Consider the following 12,854-nt stretch of genomic DNA (forward strand, 5'->3'; position numbering starts at 1 on the left):
AATATATACATCTATAGTCTTTACCTTGTGCGTCGTGTTGTTCTTCATAACTCTATTAGAATATTAGAAGACTGCGTATGCAATACCACCTAAAATTACTTGCTGGAGCGCAATTTTCCAATTTTGGAAAAATATAAATAAAAAAAATGTTGTGCATGACATTGTAGTTAACATAATGTATGTAAAAATCATACTTTGATTTCACCAATACATGACAAAGGGATGGGCTACAGAGTGATGTGCTGCTGGACCCTGAGTGAGCATGAGGGCACATGGCTGGTTATCTCTGTGTGACCCTGTGAAGGACTGGAGACCCGTCAAGAGTGTACTCTGCCTCTCAGCCAATGACAGCTGGGATAGGCTCCAGAAAGCAGATGGACAATAAGAGGACAACTGTAAAAAGGTTTTAAAAGCTGCCATGCTGATAATTTATGTAGTTTTTATTGGAATTAGATATATACAAAGTGAACAGCTGTAACATGACATGGCATATTAAAGGGATTACGAGTCTCTGCAAGACAGCACCGTGACGATTATTGACGAGTTACATCTCAGTTGATTTAATGATTCAGCCATCAAAACGACATTCACACTCAATCGTCCATTCCACATGGAGCAAATCTTGGTTACTATCACATGCGTAGAAATCTCAAAAGTTCAAGTAAAAATTGTTAGAACACCATTATCTTTTATAATCACCAGCTGCAATAATTCAGAAACTCCCCTCCCTCCCATCATAGAAAATAAAGCAGTTCATGACGCTCAGGAAAAAGAAAAAAAAAAAAAAAAAAAGGCACCTCGAAGGCATCAGCAGAACTGAAAGTTAGAAACAAACAGAAAGATGAATGAATAAAAATATATATATATATATGTTTTTGTAATCTTTCAACAAAGTTCAAATAAACAAAAGGGGAGAGTTTAGAGTGAATACCTACCTTCCAGCGGTTTCCACACTCATTACACAGGACAAATGTGGTCATTGGCTCATCAGCACTACGTGTCTGCACCTGAAACACACACACACACAATAAAGGGTTGGTTACACTGAAAAGAGGTTCCACTACAGAAGAACTGAAAGAAGCTGAAACACAACTAGTATTAGAAATATATAATTACAGTGGCTATGAGAAGCCACTGCAGCAGTGACATAGAAAAACAAGAATATCACAAAATATCAGTCAATACGTGGCTCAGTGGGACTACTGGATCGTAGATTCTTTATTTTCATCACACCCTGATTTTATTCTAAAGTGGTTTCTCCCATTATCCACAAGGTCAGGTGGTATAAAAAAGAAAGAAAAAAAAAAAAAACATGAAACTTGCTTAAATTTTTTTTTAAAAATTGCTGGAGAAGGAGTCCCACACAGCCAGCTAATTACATCTTTTCAAGGTTACAGAACTCCCCTATTCTGTAACATGTCCAGTCGTCCATATTCACTGGTATTCAAGCAAACGGCTCGAAAAAAAAGGTGCTTTAGAGTAACAGGCTGCTCCAATATCAGATCCTGCTGTAGTTGTGCATGGTATTACTTTGCTTTGTGGGTCATGATGACACAAGGACAAGGAAGCAACAAGATAGATTTATGCTTAATTCAAACACTCCCTTTGTGATCGAGACAAACGACATCTGACTTGAGCTTCTCTTTTGAGGGTTTGTTTGCAGGTACTGTACATTAAGAGCCTGGCTGTTTACCTGGTTGTAGGTGCAGTTCTTCTTCCTGCACTTGCCGCACTGCAGCAGGTCTGTGGTGGTCCCACCTGTTTTGGCCATCTGGTGCTCCCTGATGGCCTCCTGGGTGAGAACATTCCTCAGCTGTTTGAGCTCATCACTGGCCATTTCCTAAACACAGACGGCGCAACCAGAAAGCAGAGCAGAGCACACGAGGTGAAGTGAGGAGAGCTCGTGAAACTAATCTGCGCATCATACAGGAGACCAACAGTGAGTTGTCTGTACCTCTGCAGACATGGTGGCAATGCGGCTCATCTCAATGTTGCCTGCGAGGACATTTTTGCGAAGCCCCGGGTTCTTTGGGTCCTTCAAGTTGCTGATGCGACTCCGCACTCTGTTCTTGTATTTCATATCAGTGGCCTTTATCTCCTGGTAGATATGTGCAATCACACCGTCAAGGATGAATTCATCTAACTGTGCAGCATAGCAAAAATGTCAAAACAGGACGCTTTCCATTTGGTCCATCACTTTGTCCACAATTAGTGAAACCAGCCTGAAAAATTTACTAATCCGAAGGATATGATCTTCAATCTCTGCTGCCATGCTGTCACAGTTTGCTCCAAAATCTTTGTAATCATCTGTGAAATCCAGAACATGTTTTAGTCAGCACAACACATCACATATTGAAATGTTTGCTACATATACAGCCATTTGCCTTTAAGATCCACTGTGCAGTCAGTTATAGTATGTATAAACTGCTGCAGTGTGTATTACAAGTGTTTTTCAGCCTCACTGTCTGTGCGCAGGGCAGCTGCCAACATCTCGATGCACTTGTCTCTAATGGATACTCCGGTGGCCAAATGAGGGGGCAGCGGACCCCCAGCAGAACTAAAGCTGGGTGACATCGGGCTGGTCGGGGTAGTGGGAGTTCTGGGGGCTTCAGTCTTGCCTTTTCTGTAGAAAATGACACATCGGGTGATTTCAGAACAGACAGCTCCAGCGTAAGTACCGACCAGAAAGCTTCAGGCGATTTATTCTTGTTTTCATATCTGAAATTCTTGCTTTTTTGAAAATTTAAAATTGTAAAAGACAAATTATTTTTTAGCATTTACTGAGTTCCTGCCATCCACTGAGTGCACCAGCCAGCCCTCCAAGCTGCCTTCCTTACTCTAGTTTTATGCTAAGCTAGATTAAATAGAAAATAAAAATAAAAAACCTACTTGAATCTAATTTAAAGGACCCTGTAAAATACCTTTCAATGCCATCAGTAGAAGCCTTCCTCTGTGGAGGTCCAGGTTGCGGAGGCTTGGAGCCCAGAGACTCTCTCCTTAGAAGCAAAGTCAGAATGAATGATGTTATTAATGCTTCCCAAAAACTCTTTAACAGCACTGGTGTTCTCCATTTACCTTTCACCTGTTAGTTTCTTCACTGGTGGTGGGCTGCTTTTCTTTGAATCACTGGATTCTCGTCTAATTAACGAGACACTTTCAGTAAACCAGGGTTTAATGTGTATTTGCATATTTTTCTGCGTTTAATTTCCAGGTATGGTTGAGATTTGAAGTGAATGCCTCTCATACCTGTCGGGTTTGGAGTCAGTTGAATGACGTTTCACAGGCTGACCAGGCTTTGAGTCACAGGAATCCTTCCTGAATCAACACAGACAAAAGGCTGCGTCACCAGCATAATATTTTGTGAAATACTACCCTCTTGGGCTAATGCTGTACAGTGTGGCTGCTTTCCACAGTCCTGCACACCTGTGTTTTTCTTTTTTGACCTCCACACTGGGCGTTTTGGGAGGAGGCAGTTTAGAGTCAGACGAATCTTTCCTGACAAAAGGAAACATTTGTGTGTGATTCTGAACCAAATCCAGCTGTTTATCCAGTAAATTCCATAATGACTGCGTCTAGTCATGCAGTTAAAGCACTAAAATCCTCACATTCAGTATGACATGCAGTTTGCAAGGCTTGTAGCTTGCCAACCTTTCTTTCTTAGCGTCATCTGAGTGTTTCTTAGGTACTTTGCTTTCCACTGAGTCTTTCCTGCAAAAGAAGAAAGTCTTGATGCCAACAGAACATAACTGAAAACCTTGAATTCAACATGCCAGTGGCAAAAGGGCTCCTGATAATATGCAACAATTAAAGTAAAGAGAACAATCAAGAGAAAGCAGAGTGATTCTCAGATCCCGGACCTGTCTTTCTTCACACTCTCTGCAGACTTTTTCTGTGGCTGAGGCTTCAGTTCTGTGGATGACTTTCTGCTGCGGAAAACAACATGTGGATTCAGTGCAGAGAAGGAAAGTTCAAATGAAATTACAGGGTTTTTTTCCCTCTGAATATTTCTCTCCAGACTCTTCCAGGCAGTGACTGCATGCACTGTGAAAATGACAACTCATCTAATCCAGACCTGTCTCTGTCCTTTTTCCCATCCAGTGAGGGACGCTTTGCAGGTGGAGGAGGGGGGTGAAGGTGAAGAGGGAGAGGAGGAAAAGGAGCGTTGGGGTCAGGAGGCTCTTTTCTAAATGGAAAGACACCTCTCAGCTAAGCTGAATCACTTCACAAAGAAGGTGAGTAATGGCAGCAAATATCACACTGATGCAACGCAGGTGGGCATGCAGAGCCTAACCTTGGAGGTGGAGGATGAAGGTGGAGAGGAAGAGGAGCTATTGGAGCATTAGGGTCCAGGGGAACTTTCCTGATGTGAAAATGAACTTTGGTTCAATTCTTTCTCTCTCTCTTTTTGACCTTTTACACAGTTAAAACTAGTTTCACAAACATGCACCAAAGCATGCCTGACCTCTCTTTCTTTACTTCTACTGCAGGCCGCTTAATCGGTGGAGAGGCAGGTCGAGGAGCATGAGGGCGAGGAGGTCGGGAGGAAGAGTCTTTAGCATCCTTCCTGCGCACATGATACAACAGTACAGATGAGAGTGAGGCAACAGATGATGTAGCACTGACTCATCACAGCATGCACCATGCACAGCAGGTATCCCGTTTTGCCACGTGTCCAGTTATAAACCTGTTAAATCATGCAGTAAGCTGCAGCAACAACATGTCAGTCTGTCCTGCTCTTCAGCCCAGGCAAGAGTCCTGACCTGTCTTTTTTCATGTCCAAAGCGGGACGCTTGATGGGCAACGGCGGCTGAGCAGGCCGGGGGGGGGAGGGGAACCGGGAGGGATACAGAATACTGCTGTCCAACACTGCTCGCCTGAAATAAATATTTCAGTCTGAAGCCCTGCTGGACCTTTGTGAGGTGTTGTGATCATTTTCAAGCCACCATGTCCTCACCTTTCAAACAGTGGTTTGTGAAGAGTGGCGGGTCTCTCTCTCTGGGGTTCACTCAGCGGTTTGTCTCGATGATGCGTGCTGACCAACCCGTCGTGTCTGATTTCTTCTCTGTGTTTGTCCTTCTTCACATCCTCCGTCTGCCTCTTCAGCTCCTCCGGGTGTTTCTCTTTTTTGAGCTGCTCCACATGCCTCATCTTTTTCAGATCTTCTAAAGACCTGTCCTTGACTGGGTCTGACTCGTGTTTGCCACTCTGCAGGTCCTGTGCGTGCTTCTGTGTCTTATCATCCATCTCCACCTTGACATTTCCCACAGGCGTTTGTTTCTCCCCTCTGATTCCTTGAAGATGTTTTTCATTTTGGAGGTCCTTAAGCTGCTTTTCATCCCTGGGGTCATCTGCATGTCTCCTCTTGTTTAGAAGGTCGTCATACGGTTTCTCCTTTCTGTTTTTGTCAGAGTCAGGGTTGGAGTCATGCTTTGGCTTGACATCCAGCTTCCTGTGACTAACAAAACAGAATAATTTTTACCTCTACTAACGAGCCAAATGCAATTTAGACAACATTTACACAAGGCTGATATGAACTTCTTCGAACAAAGAGGTCCGAGTAAGTGAGCATGCCACACTTTTCTATTTTTTTTTTTAAGTTTCCAAGCTCATTCACTGAAGAGGCTGCCTGTTGCCGCTGTGACTAAAATAGATGTAGCATTTGTTGGTCCCAATTCTTTTTGCATCAAATTCAGTCATTCTGCTGTTGAACATCTTTTAGAAAAGGTTCAACAACATCTGTAATATGTGAGTCATGTTATAAAATGCTGCAGGAGTTTTTTTGTTTTGTTTTGTTTTGTTTTTGAAATCTCACTCTGACCTGATGATAAGCAGACTTGTTCTCCAAAGGGTGTCTTATCAGAAGAGCCCAAGGTTGCTCAGTTTGGGTTTGGCTGCGAAGCTGTAACTGTTTTTCCGAGTTTGTTTCAAGAGCTTTAGAAAACGTGAGGCTGTGTAGTCCTTCTCATGCAGATAACTTTTTATTTTCAATTTCACATAACTTTTGGTTTTACATTTGTGGTATTGAAGCCTTTGACTTCCTTTTTTTGTTGTTGTTGTTGTAAATTACACTCCACAAGTTACTGCTTCCTGTGTAACCAAAGGCTGCTAATGGTGACGTCTTGATGGTTGGCTTTAAATCCATCCACATCTGGATTTGACAATGTTAAACCATAACATGAGATTAAAATGCAAGTAAAAAATAACCTGCAAATAGTAAAGGAAACATGACATTCCTCTTAGGTTAAGTTGTTGTTCCATAAAGGTGACTTTCAGGTGTGTGCAATCTTCAGTCAGCTCAAAATAACAGTGATCAGGTAATCACATAATAACTGACAGGACTCAGGAAAGGTAATATTGAAATCACCTCCTTTTACAAAGAGGGATAAAATCCAGTGTGTAATTGGCTGCCTTCAAAATTACCTTGAAAATAAAGCTAATTAAAGTCTTCTTTTACTTCTTTTACTGAGACAAATAACATAATATTTACAGTCTCATTGAGAGAAATCTGCACTGTATACATTTAAATGGCTTGAAATGGGACATCTTACATGCTTCTTATAAAGGATTCAATCAACCAACTGATGTTGTTACAAGACATTGTATGAAGCATTTCTTTCCCATTATAGAGCCACACTACAGATCACAATGACTTGCTGTCAGAGACTGGACCAACTGTCCGAATGTATGACTACTCAAGTTAGTCTAGTCAAGTGTCTGCATGAATTTGTAAAAAAAATATGTCCGGTGTAATGTTATGGTACATTAACCTTCCTGTGTTTGACAGAAAGCAGGTGTCGCACACATGCTGGTACTAACAGGGCGTTATTTCATAATGTGCAAGCTCTATGTTGAGTGTCAAGTTACTTTTGCCTGTGTGCAACAGCTGTGAAACAACTGACCTGCTGTGTGTCTCAGAGGGTGAGCTGTCTGGAGCTGCTGCAGTCTTAGTGGAGTCCAAACCATTCTTAGTTTCAGCTGCTTTCTCAGAGTGAGAACGGCCAGAGTCTGAGAACGTGTGTGGGGGAAGATCATATTAACAAACAATACACTCTCATAATGTATCTACTGCACAAACTATTTCACTGCTCTGTAAACTGTTTGCATAAATGTCCGTACCCAGAAGTCTCTTCCAGTCTTTAATGAGGACCTTTGCCAAGGCAATGACTTCTTCATCTGTGCAGTGCTTCCTGATAGCGTTCACAGACATGCCGATTCTCGTTTCCTGAATCAACAATGCACAAGAACAAGATCGCGAGAGTTGATTGCAATGCACTTATGTAATTTTCCACAATGGTGTGAGATTTTCAGTTGAATAGCAATGTTAAAACTGTACTGTACTATACTGTACTCTTGAGCCCACCTGGAGAAGTTTGAGTGTCACGTTGAAGCCTTTCAGCTCTTTCAGGAGGTCCAAGGCACCCTCCTGTACACACAAATAATAACTGTTACTTTTAACCTGTGATTCATGAATGTGAGCAATTAAAAACATGTAATAACAGTATTTAACACAGATTTGACAGCACGCAAATGAGCATTTTAAGGAGATAATAAAGTCTGGTTGGTGGTCAGTAACGCTTTCACTTCTGTATTAATTGTGCATTCTCAACAGACAAATAACAAAAGCATTCTTTTAAAAAGCAAATGAAGGATTAGATAGACGTTTCCGTGACTGCTTGTTGTGTTCACTTGCTAGAAGTTTTCTGGTGCATGAGCATTTGCAGCCTTTTAACTGTGCAGAAGCGCCATGAAAATGAAACAATGTCCCGTTTGCACAGGCAAACACAACACAAGCATGACCTATGCCCACAGGCCGCGCTGTTTACTTTCTGTTGCACACTTTGCTCACATGTATATATGTCAGAGAGCAGTAGATCTGCAAAAATCTATCGGCAAAACGGTCAACACTTGACCCCCACAGCACTACATGCTGGGGGGCTGAAATGTCCTGCGAGGGAAACGCATGCAAACCCGCACCAAACACCTGTTGATCATGTGTTACAGGACAGTCAGACTCGTATTACACTCGTGGAGAAACTCCAAGCACATAGAGTATGAAGAAACCTAAGGCAATTTCAACTTAATCTTGAAGGAAAGTGGCGGATTTTCACAAGAACCGTTCACGGGCCTTCGACGTCGCACGAGGCGTCAGCGGGACAACGCGCCACCTGTGGGTGTCAAAATATAGTCTCACCGTGTTATTTCTAGACACCATCTTGTCCAGTTTTTTGGCGATCCGCATGAGATCTTCCTCTCGAGACATCGCTGCATTCAGTCAACCTTAAACCAATCAGCAATGTAGTTTGAATACTTATCAAATCCCAAATATTTTGGAAAGTTTAGATCCGCTGCAGGTCGGGCTTTACGCACGGTGCACTCCATTCAGCCCAGAGGCGTGTCCTGATGCAGGGTCCCAGCTGACCAGCGCGACATATGACAACTATATATAGACGCTGTAGTGAACGCAGGCACAACTTAGATAGCAATACTTCACCGTGATTCTTGTCAAAACGTTTTTTCCCCTTCGTTTTTCTAGACATGAAATATCATTCCCAATTCCCGCCCCTCGAACAGGAAATCAACGTCTCTAACCTCTTTTTTTTATTTGATTTGTATGTGTGTGTTTCTATATTTTCGTTGCATTATGTCATTGTCCTGTTTACTTGTATTTAAGGTTCTCCACTCAAACGAGGTCACTGTGTAATGATTAATCCTTCCAAATTGAAGCCCGGGCGCAGTGTGCACTCACGTTATTTGCACACCGTGGCCAGCTGCTTTTCCAAAAGAGCAGTCTGACGCCCCATAACAGTTTATTACGTATCTATCACACACAGCTTTAGGAAGCTGAAACTTTTTTAGTTAGTACATTTTTTCAGTTAATATAGTGACCTAAAATGGCAGGAAGGGTTACTGGAATTGTTTGCCACGAGAGGGTGCTGCGAGCTTGTGACTGAAGATAATCTCGCATGACAAATCTGAAAATCCTTCTATCCAATCTCACTACCCGGTGTAACCTGTAGAGGGTAGAAACAGTCCCTGCTGAAACTGGACGTCAGACAAGCTACACAAGCTACACTCCCGACTGTCGTTCAAGTTGTTTTCAAGACTATTTATGTTTCTCACATCCTTTACGTTTTCATCTTTCAGTTTATCTCCTCTTCTTCTTGTGAAAAAAAAAACCTGTTTGTGAAAAAATATGATTCATGCCAAGAGATAGTTTTCAGACCCTTCGTTTTGGTTCACACAGGAAAGACAAAGAATGATTCTACAACCAGTTTTTTTTTAAGTTTACCCCATGTTTACTTTCATATTTGATCAGCGAGGAAAAAGAAAAAAAAACTGCTGTAAGAATGAAGTGCAACATATATATCTGAAAGACAGTAAGAAATTATAAGTAATTGTGAGTTCTGCTTGTGTAGATTCTCATCTGTGCAGTTTATAGCGATGAATAAAAGGCAATTGAACTTCTTTTCTTGGTTCTTCAAGACATTTCACCTCTCATCCAAAACACTTCCTCATTTGTAACTGAGTGTTGCTGAGTTTTGAGGCGTTTAAACTGTTTGTTGGAAAAAAATCTCATATTCTGAAAGTCATAAAGGTCACATATGAGACAGTGATCCTGTGGGTCATTGAGTTCATTGTCACCAGTGAGTTGTTTACCTGCATGACCAATATGTTTTGGTCACAAGATCCAAGGTATGAATGGTTGTGCAACCATCTGAAGAGGAGGATCAAAGCTGTATTGTACATGCTGTGTGATACCTGAGGTCATCCCCTCAGTGCAAAGTTGTTTTTTACCCTTCGATAGATGTCTTCTTTATTTCCTCTCGTAAAATGATTCAGCTTGTCTCTTCTAATTTTTCATCTTTATCTTTCCAGAACAAGCAGTAACTAATCGTCAGTCATGAAACGCAGGTTTCCCACTGATTGAAATGATCATTTGATCAGTCTTGGAGGGGTTTAGCTGCAGATGTCCTTTCTTCATCTATGAGAATATGTCAGAGACAAACAGGGATTTGTGTTGAAACCATAGTTCACCTTGTGAGAACAATAGGTAAAAGCTGGGTATCATGTGCACAGCAGTGGTAATTGGATCAGAGGTTGAGTATTTATGCCTTTGCAAGGGAAACGAGTATTGAGTCTTGGGGCACACCTTTGGAAGAGGCGATGATGTTTTTCGCTTGCCATAACACCTTCAGTGAGACATGATTCAAACCATGAATGATGCTGCCATCAGTATCTTCCATTTCAGATGGTGGAGGCCGTTGTGCTTTTTGTCACTTTGAATACTGCAGGAACTGTTTTCCATCCTTCCCCAGATGTGTGCCTTGAAACAATCCAGACAGCGACAGTTTCCTTGATCCCACAGTCTACTTTTCATTCTGGCATACACTGTCAACTTTGACGTCTTACATAGATGAGTGTGAATCTTTCTAAATACCTCCAGTTATTTTCAGTTAGGCACAAGTGAACCCAAATCAAGTCGTACAAGCATCAGGGGTCAGAATACTTGTGTAAGAGGGATATTTCAGACCTTTTTTTTTCAATGAAGTAGCAAAACGCTTTAAAAAATCTGCTTTGGCACTGTGGATAACTGTGTGCAAACTGATGAGAGGACACATTCATTCATTTTAAGATGAGTCTGAAACAAACAAAATGTGGCAAATTTGAAAGAACCTGAGAGTCTTTCTTTGAAATCAAATTATTAGAAATTAATCAAGTCCACCAATGCATCACTGAGTGCTTCTGAATCCCTCTGAGTCCTGCAGCTGAGGCTAAACATTCAGGCAATACAATTACTTAAGTGCTCCATTCAAGGTCTTTTGTATTCCTGTAAAATGTGTGTCTCTTTTCACAGGAAATTACTCACAGACATGTAGTTTTACAGTCCACCAGGAACTGAGCTCCATTTCAGCTCAGATCTGGGAAATGTCCCCCCTACTCAAATTTCTCAAAAGTTGTGGGAAGCAGTGCGATATGCATATATTTTTTTAAATACCAGCGGGTTAAAGAGGTTAGATTTGGTTTGAATCCATCCTTCTTTGTGTAGAAATATTTTCTTTATCAAGTGTCCCATTACAGAATAAGAAATGTTTGAAATGTGCTGAAATGTTTTCTGCATCCGCCACAGTTTAAGGGGTTTAAACGTTTTCAAAAAATTAAAATCCTGATAAGAACATTAATACATAGCTTATTTAACTTAAAAGCAAACTGTGACACTATTGTCTGTAGCACAGAGATTTGAAGATAACTGTGTTAATGACAGCAGGTGAAAGTACAGACAAAGAGCTTGTCTTGAGTAAAGCGTATTATCTCTTTACACCGCGCTTACACAACAGACTGAGAGCACCACCCACCTTCCCCCTGCCTGTCTAGCAGGTAGACACAGTGCCAGCCAACTCAGCTGGGGAAGTGGGACAGATCAATGTGAGGTAAGAGAGGAAGCAGGTTAAGAGGAAGGACCAGTGATCAAGATCAGCCAGCAACATCCTTTATCTCTGTGTACTAAACCTTAATGCCTAAAAAGCAACAGTCCCCAAGTGACTTATGGCCTCTGTCACAGATGCTCAGACCAAGCAAACTGTCTGATCTCTTCACACTCAGTGGACATCTTGTTCAGTCAGCAGTCTTAAATTGGACTAATGCACTAATTATTGGAATAATTGGTTTTACTTCAGTCTGTAGAGACGAGTACTGATGGAGTCCCGTCTATATCCGGCTATGCATTTGTTCTCAGCAACAGTTTTGATTGTTTTGAAAAATAGCTTGTCTTAGAGTGTGAGAAAATGTATATAACTTTTATATCTGTCTGATAATCCTTACAACCCTGGTGGTCTTTATGGCAGAACCAGGTTGCACTGGTTACTACAATGTAATCCACTAACCCCACTTGGCTACTTCTTTTAAGAATCTTCGTGGTACCGCTGCATTGTCGTGTTTCATCATTTTCTGCAATATAGAAATTCAATTAAAACAGTTCAATATGACAAGTATCTTTGTAAGAACAGTCCTATTTACACTGTAATGTGTTGGTTTGAATATGCTCTAGAGCTAGATGGTTTTATCCAGCTCTTCTAAATCTCTCTGGACTACGAGACATTATCTACTTCAAGTGCCTGTTATTCACGTAATCCAATGTTGTGTAATCTGAATTAACAATTGAGGAGCTGTTAGTGAAGTAATTGTAAAGTGTAAAGTAAATACGGTTTAATTTATTAAGAAAATGTCTCCATGGCAGTTCAGCAAAAAGAGTCTGGCTGTTCATTAAAGTCCTAAGCACTGAACAAACTGGTACCCAATCTCCAATGAAACCACAGCATCCCGTTTTCACAGTTTTTTTAACTGATTAAAGGAAATACAATTCAATCATGCAATGAATTTCAGGGATTCTGCTGGCAGATTTTAGTACCTTCAGATAAGGTTTCCATGTTTCCCATCTAACTGGTCGCTATCTGTAAACCCTTCAGCCATTTTCTACGTAGCTGCTGCCAGTAAAAACATCCCTAAATTTAGTCAGAAACAGCTATGTAAAACATCGGACTGCCTGTTCTACATCTTGACTTCTATCTGTTCAGGGTAAAAACTGACAGCCCTGTAATGATTAGCATACAATGGTTCAAGTCAGCCTATTCTTGTCACAGGTATTAGCTGAGCACTAATGCAGACACCTGGCAGCGGGTATATTAAACTATATTTAACTGAGGGTGAATGGAGAAGGGCGGTGCAGAGGTAAGGAGAAAGTCAGTATCCAGGTGTAGTAAAGTCTTACCACAAAAGGTGTAATACATACATTTGTCCATATGTCCGAAATGTAGTACTATAGCAGTAAAGGCCTAAAAATTGGAAAATGAAAAAAG

At 41.2% G+C, this 12,854-nt stretch overlaps 1 protein-coding gene across 5 annotated transcripts; it reads right to left on the reverse strand.

The window, feature by feature from the left end:
- Positions 1-422: 422 nt before the first annotated feature.
- Positions 423-8,540, reverse strand: tcea3 (transcription elongation factor A (SII), 3). Of its 5 annotated transcripts, none has more exons than XM_072394561.1 (16): positions 8,192-8,540; positions 7,361-7,423; positions 7,117-7,222; positions 6,900-7,005; positions 3,858-3,926; positions 3,649-3,708; positions 3,424-3,495; positions 3,247-3,315; positions 3,076-3,138; positions 2,922-2,996; positions 2,463-2,623; positions 2,246-2,307; positions 1,955-2,104; positions 1,694-1,840; positions 936-1,007; positions 423-816 (listed from the first exon to the last, which is right to left on the reverse strand). In XM_072394561.1, exons 1-16 carry the CDS (start codon positions 8,258-8,260, stop codon positions 808-810), a joined length of 1,353 nt encoding a protein of 450 aa, XP_072250662.1. In that variant the 5' UTR covers positions 8,261-8,540; the 3' UTR covers positions 423-807. The 5 variants fall into 5 exon arrangements, with proteins under 5 accessions (XP_072250662.1, XP_072250664.1, XP_072250663.1 ...); XM_072394563.1 differs by lacking the exons at positions 6,900-7,005; positions 7,117-7,222; positions 7,361-7,423; positions 8,192-8,540 and adding exons at positions 4,073-4,183; positions 4,292-4,360; positions 4,463-4,564; positions 4,761-4,938 and having other exon boundaries at positions 3,858-3,923; XM_072394562.1 differs by lacking the exons at positions 6,900-7,005; positions 7,117-7,222; positions 7,361-7,423; positions 8,192-8,540 and adding exons at positions 4,073-4,183; positions 4,292-4,360; positions 4,463-4,564; positions 4,761-4,938.
- Between the last annotated feature and the right edge of the window lie 4,314 nt (positions 8,541-12,854).

This window comes from Leuresthes tenuis, unplaced genomic scaffold (assembly GCF_036924035.1).
Source record: "Leuresthes tenuis unplaced genomic scaffold, fLeuTen1.0.hap1 SCAF_10, whole genome shotgun sequence".
In the NCBI taxonomy this organism is placed as follows: domain Eukaryota; kingdom Metazoa; phylum Chordata; class Actinopteri; order Atheriniformes; family Atherinopsidae; genus Leuresthes; species Leuresthes tenuis.

What these genes read in the sequence shown, in the direction of transcription:
- tcea3 (XM_072394561.1), bottom strand. Translation starts at nt 8,260, where the DNA reads ATGTCTCGAGAGGAAGATCTCATGCGGATCGCCAAAAAACTGGACAAG. An exon ending in CAGAGATTGAAGATCATATC is followed by an intron (nt 2,105 to 2,245) that starts CTTCGGATTAGT and finishes ATTGCACATATC; the next exon opens with TACCAGGAGATAAAGGCCAC. An exon ending in TTGCCACCATGTCTGCAGAG is followed by an intron (nt 1,841 to 1,954) that starts GTACAGACAACT and finishes GTCTGTGTTTAG; the next exon opens with GAAATGGCCAGTGATGAGCT.